The sequence below is a fragment of the Macaca mulatta genome, chromosome 16 (genome assembly GCF_049350105.2).
Source record: "Macaca mulatta isolate MMU2019108-1 chromosome 16, T2T-MMU8v2.0, whole genome shotgun sequence".
NCBI classification, from domain to species: Eukaryota; Metazoa; Chordata; class Mammalia; order Primates; family Cercopithecidae; genus Macaca; species Macaca mulatta.
This window is the reverse complement of record NC_133421.1, coordinates 37,272,618-37,278,452: the sequence shown is the minus strand read 5'-3', so window position 1 is coordinate 37,278,452 and position 5,835 is coordinate 37,272,618. Positions and strand designations below refer to the sequence as shown.

The 5,835-nt window shown below is 54.6% G+C and overlaps 1 protein-coding gene across 9 annotated transcripts; it reads left to right on the top strand.

Moving 5' to 3' along the window:
- Positions 1–668: 668 nt before the first annotated feature.
- On the top strand, positions 669–4,451 carry ALDOC (aldolase, fructose-bisphosphate C). Of its 9 annotated transcripts, none has more exons than XM_028836142.2 (10): positions 669–763; positions 1,547–1,565; positions 2,030–2,153; positions 2,240–2,451; positions 2,568–2,622; positions 2,718–2,878; positions 2,995–3,078; positions 3,331–3,505; positions 3,638–3,837; positions 3,950–4,451. In XM_028836142.2, the coding sequence occupies exons 3-10, from the start codon at positions 2,042–2,044 to the stop codon at positions 4,043–4,045; spliced, it is 1,095 nt and encodes a 364-aa protein (XP_028691975.2). In that variant the 5' UTR covers positions 669–763; positions 1,547–1,565; positions 2,030–2,041; the 3' UTR covers positions 4,046–4,451. The 9 variants fall into 9 exon arrangements, with proteins under 9 accessions (XP_028691975.2, XP_014974385.3, XP_014974386.3 ...); XM_015118899.3 differs by having other exon boundaries at positions 1,547–1,599; XM_015118900.3 differs by having other exon boundaries at positions 1,544–1,565.
- Positions 4,452–5,835: the final 1,384 nt, after the last annotated feature.

Below are 5,835 nucleotides of genomic sequence, written 5' to 3'. Positions count from 1 at the left end.
CTTACGGAATCTTACTTTTTGGGTGAGAGGGGGCGGATGATGAAGTCAGGGAAGAGGCAGCCTGGGCCTCCTGCCTGGGTACCCTCCATAGATCCCTCTCCACCTCCTGGTGCATCCAAAGCCAAGGCTGCCTGCCCTTCCTCCCTTCCCCTGCTTTCACCAAAACTCTGGGCACTGGACTGCTTGTTCCCTGGCTCACCGCCTGGAGGAAGCAGAAAGGCTTCATTCTCTTACTTTCCCCAGCCCCCTCGGGGGTACACCCTGGCAAATATGGGGGTGAGGACAGAGAAGCTCAGTTCATTACTTCCTGCCCTGAACTTGGGCACCTTGATGATGCCTCTGCCCCACCTACTCAACCTGTTGTTACTGTTTCGGTGCCTCCTCTTCACCAGACCAAGCTTAATCCCCAACATCCAGCAAGTGCCCGGCACGTGGTAAAGGGATAGTGGCAGAAATGGACGCAAGGTCATGGCTAGGCTCCACGAGGTGGGAGGGCAGTCCCTGACAGTCACGGATGTCTGGCGGGGCGCTCACTCCACCTCGCCGCCCCGCCTCTGAGGGCGTGGCCTTGCCCCGGACACCAGTCCTGGGGAGGGGGTGTGGTCAGGGCGGGGCGTGCCAGCCCCACCCCCGGAGGAGTCACGTAGCTCTGCGGCATCCGCAGCCTCATTTACCAGAGGGCGCCAGGGCTGCAGTTGCATTTGTTTGCCGATCAGAACCCGAGGTGTGCTTGTGGCTACGGCTGCTAACTGGCTGCGCACAGGTAAGGCCAGGCGAGGCAGGAGCCACTCAACATCTCCGCTTCGTCTCCTTGGCTCTTCCCCTGCCATCCTCGTCCTGCTACCTGGGACTCCAGGATGTGCCCTTTCGACCCTTTCCTAACATCTTCGCTCCTTTCCGCATACTTGAAACCCCATGGCTCAACCTTTCCTGTTCTATCCCTCCTCAGCTCTCCCACCTGAACCTCAGCTTTTCCAATCCCAAATCCTCCTCTACTTGTTGGATATTTCCTTGGAGTCTGCATCTCCTACCCAGAGCATTTCCTGCTCAGCCTGCTCCCTCTCCTCCTAGGCTAGGTCCTCTCTGCAGTTCTCCTGCCTTCTCTGCCCACTAGTTTAGGTCTCTCCCGCTAACTGGTTAGCCTGCGTCACCATTACCTCCCCTCAGTCTCATCTCTCTCTCAGGCTCTCCACTCCTTTCAGCCTTGGTCCTCTGCCCTCCCGTCTGGGTGTCTGAGTTGTGGGGAATTGAAGTCTTCCTATTGCTATCCCTCCCGCCACGCAGGTGAAGTGCTCGCTGGGCACAGAGATGATCCGGAGGTGTCACTAACCCCAGTCTCCACACACTAACGCAGCTGACCCCCTGGGCCCTCTTTCCTACAACACTGCAGCCCCACTGGGGCCAACCTCCGGTACTGGGTGGGAGTAGGCAATAGGCATAGGCAGGCAGGTTTGGAGTACAGAAAAGGAGAAGCTGCAGGAGCCTATGACTGGTATTTTTGCCACTCCTACTGCCTACCTGTTCTTCCAACCTTTTCCTCTAGAAGCTGAGAGAAGAGGGTGGCAGTAAGTACTTTTGCCTCATTCTGAAGCCTTGGAAGTAAGTACACTTTCCCTAGGGGTCCTGTGGAGGATGAGAAAAGGGAAGCTGGAAAAGCCAGGGCTTCTGCCTACCTCAACAAGGGGCTAAGTTCAGTGAAAGAAGGGTTGGCATCCTCGATTGGGCAGCAGATTCATCAGAAGACCTGTGGCTTCAGGGTTGCTCACCTCCCCACCCCCACCCTGCATCTTTCCCCAGGGCTGGGAAGGGTGCCTACCAGGGACAAAAGGAGATGTGGGAACTGGAGCCCTAAGCTTGCTAGCTGTCAGAAGGATTGGTGCCACTTGATGCCCAGGACTCATGCCAAGGACTGCTGCCCTGTTCCCAGCCCCTTGCTTGATGGGGGAGGCCATTTGGCCCATCTGGCCAGGAGAGGCAGCAGAGGAGGTAGTGGGTGAGGTCTGGCTTTTTTATCTTGTCTCCACTCCAGGGAGCTGTCACCATGCCTCACTTGTACCCAGCCCTTTCTGCTGAGCAGAAGAAGGAATTGTCTGACATTGCCCTCCGGATTGTAGCCCCGGGCAAAGGCATTCTGGCTGCGGATGAGTCTGTAGGTAAGTGGACATCTGTAGCCAGGTAGGGTACAGGTAGCTAGGGGACCCTGGGGATGTTCTCACTGCCTTTCTTTGTTTGCCCCCAGGCAGCATGGCCAAGCGGCTGAGCCAAATTGGGGTGGAGAACACAGAGGAGAACCGCCGGCTGTACCGCCAGGTCCTGTTCAGTGCTGATGATCGTGTGAAAAAGTGCATTGGAGGTGTTATTTTCTTTCATGAGACCCTCTACCAGAAAGATGATAATGGTGTTCCCTTCGTCCGAACCATCCAGGATAAGGGCATCGTCGTGGGCATCAAGGTGCAGCCCCTGGCCCTGCTCTGAATGGAAGCTGGGTGTGAAAATAAGCTTGTGTAGGAGGGGTAGCAAGGAGAATCCTGCCTGGATTCGACCCTCTGCTTGTTCTTCCCCTACAGGTTGACAAGGGTGTGGTGCCTCTAGCTGGGACTGATGGAGAAACCACCACTCAAGGTATAGGATGGGTGGGCTTGAGGACCAAAGCGGTGTTAGATAGTTGATGCTGGTAAAAGAGGGGCAGAGTAATGAGGTTAGCACTGTGCTTGCAGGACTGGATGGGCTCTCAGAACGCTGTGCCCAGTATAAGAAGGATGGTGCTGACTTTGCCAAGTGGCGCTGTGTGCTGAAAATCAGTGAGCGCACACCCTCTGCACTTGCCATTCTGGAGAATGCCAACGTGCTGGCCCGTTATGCCAGTATCTGCCAGCAGGTGTGTGTTGGGAGGGTGGTGAGCTAGGTGCCCTGTATGCCTGGTGGGGAGAGAGTTACAGGGCTTTCTTCATCTCCCCTACTGCCCCTCCCAAGCATCTCTGCTCTTGCCTGCAGAATGGCATTGTGCCTATTGTGGAACCTGAAATATTGCCTGATGGAGACCATGACCTCAAACGTTGTCAGTATGTTACAGAGAAGGTGAGTCCACACCTGGGCACACAAACATACTGCAGGGACAGCTCGGCAGGAGTGTGTGTTCCCCAGAGCCCCCAGCTTAGATCCAGGCACACTTTCCCCTAGCACTTTTTCACTTGATCCTGGCACAGGCCTGTGATCTGAGCCTTTACTGAGCCCTCACAGTCCGTGCCCATCTACCCCTAGATAGGGAGCATCAAGCAGTAACCAGTGGGGGCCCAGACCCTTAGTAAACCTCCTCTAATCCCCACCCAGGTCTTGGCTGCTGTGTACAAGGCCCTGAGTGACCATCATGTATACCTGGAGGGGACCCTGCTCAAGCCCAACATGGTGACCCCTGGCCATGCCTGTCCTATCAAGTATACCCCAGAGGAGATTGCCATGGCAACTGTCACTGCCCTGCGTCGCACTGTGCCCCCAGCTGTCCCAGGTACTACCCAGCTCCCTAACCTGCTCCTATCCTTAAGGCCCATCTTCAGGTCCTTCTTGTGGCCTTCAGGGGTTCCCTATCCTGGAAAAATTGGGAGTCACCAGTCAGTTTGTCTTCTTCCCTCCACACTAGGAGTGACCTTCCTGTCTGGGGGTCAGAGCGAAGAGGAGGCATCACTCAACCTCAATGCCATCAACCGCTGCCCCCTTCCCCGGCCCTGGGCGCTTACCTTCTCCTATGGGCGTGCCCTGCAAGCCTCTGCACTCAATGCCTGGCGAGGGCAACGGGACAATGCTGCGGCTGCCACTGAGGAGTTCATCAAGCGGGCTGAGGTTGGGAGCTACAGTTGGTGGTGGGTGGGGCAGCACCCAGAGGCTATAGCCTGGGCAGGGCTTGGCACCTGCGGGCTGGCTCAGCCTGCTTACTCCATGCTCCCTTTTGCAGGTAAATGGGCTTGCAGCCCAGGGCAAGTATGAAGGCAGTGGAGAAGATGGTGGAGCAGCAGCACAGTCCCTCTACATTGCCAACCATGCCTACTGAGTATCTACTCCATACCACAGCCCTTGGCCCAGCCATCTGCACCCACTTTTGCTTGTAGTCATGGCCAGGGCCAAATAGCTATGCAGAGCAGAGATGCCTTCACCTGGCACCAACCTGGCTTCCTTTCTCTTCTCCCTCCCCCTCTCTCATTGCTGCACCTGGGACCATAGGATGGGAGGATAGGGAGCCCCTCATGACTGAGGGCAGAAGAAATTGCTAGAAGTCAGAGCAGGATGGCTGGGTCTCCCCCTACCTCTGCCAGCTCCCACAATTTTCCCATGATGGGGTAGCTTCTCCTTGGGCTCTCCTTCTTGCTTGCCCTGTCTCCTGGGATCAGAGAGTAGTACAGAAGCCCTGACTCATGCCTTGAGTACATACCATACAGCAAATAAATGGTAGCAAAACATGCTACTTTGCCTGTCTGTTTTACACATCAAATTCCCACCTCCCAGTTTCTGATCTCTGCTAATTCTATCTCTGGGCCCTCTGACTCTGGGGGTGGAGAGGGTAGGATTTGAGTTTTACTCGGCTTCAAGTTTATGGAGGAAGGCACATGCAGTCCCCATCCCCAGCTCAGGCTCTTGCTCTCTTGATGTCCAAGTCTGGAGTGGGGCAATGAGGAAGATTGCAAGTCTTCTAGGGACTGCCACATCAGTGGCACTGGGCTGCAGCTACAGAAGGATGGAGTGAGGCCAGACTGGTAACTCCTGAAGGCAGATTTGTGCAAGGCTTAAAGCAGGGAGGCAGCAGGACAGGCTGGGATAAGAGTGGGTGGGAGAGTCTCTCCCATCTCGCAGTGTTGAGCCCAACTGGGACCTGACACGTTCCACTAGGGGGAGCCACACCAGTAAGCGCTAGTGAGCACCTGGACTCCTGCCCAAAGAGGAAAACCCAGGCTCTGCGGGCTGCCAGGGCTGAGCAGGGCATCTAGGAGGTTGCCAAGGGCTATGGCCCATTCTCATTCGGGGTAGAAGCGGGCACAAAGGGAGCCAATTTGAGGGTCTGGGTAAGGACAGCTCTGGTGAGGCCTCATGCTGAACTTTGATCACTGGGCTGGGTTGTGAGGTAGGCTGAGAACCTGGGTTTAGGCAGATAAAAAGATGAGAGAACAAGCTGCGTGTGCTCTGTGTCAACTGGGGAGGCTACAAATGCTCCATCCTGTGTGGCCTGACATAATAACAGAAATAGCTTGCACATAGCACCAACCATGTTCTAATCACTTTATATGTATTCACACATTTCATACAACTCTATAAAGAAGGTACTATTACTATCATCCCTATTTTAATAGAGAAAACAGGCGCAGAGAGGCACAGAACGATCTTCTCACGATCACTCACTTTATAAGTGATGAAGCCAGGATTTGAACCGCAGTGATCAGCATCTAGAGTCCAGGCTCATGACTTCAAGATTTTTAAGTGAAGTATCCTGAGTTTTCCAAGTTGGAAATGAATTAAAACGTATTTTAAGATAGCGAGAGAGCCAATTGTGCTAAAACATAGTAGCTTGCTACCTCCGTGTTTGAGGCTTGAGGAGAGGGCACCCCAAGAGGAGCTCTACGATAAGGATAGTAAGACCGTGACAGCTGATGTTTGAGGGCTTTCCATGTGCCAGGCTCCTTACAAGAACGGCCTCATTTATCTAAATATCACCATTTTCAGATGAGACAATTGAGCCTCGGAGCTGCCTGTAGTTGCCCAGCTAATATTTAGGGACTGCAGAGGTCGCGCTCTTGATTGAGGAACTAGGAGTGTGTTCTACAGGGAAGCGGGGGACTTCGTTCCAACAGC

Bases quoted from the DNA above. Each gene is read 5' to 3' on its own strand.
- ALDOC (XM_015118897.3), top strand. From the start codon at position 2,042: ATGCCTCACTTGTACCCAGCCCTTTCTGCTGAGCAGAAGAAGGAATTG. The intron at 2,623-2,717 runs GTATAGGATGGG...CTGTGCTTGCAG, and splicing joins TGGAGAAACCACCACTCAAG to GACTGGATGGGCTCTCAGAA. The intron at 3,838-3,949 runs GTTGGGAGCTAC...TCCCTTTTGCAG, and splicing joins AGTTCATCAAGCGGGCTGAG to GTAAATGGGCTTGCAGCCCA.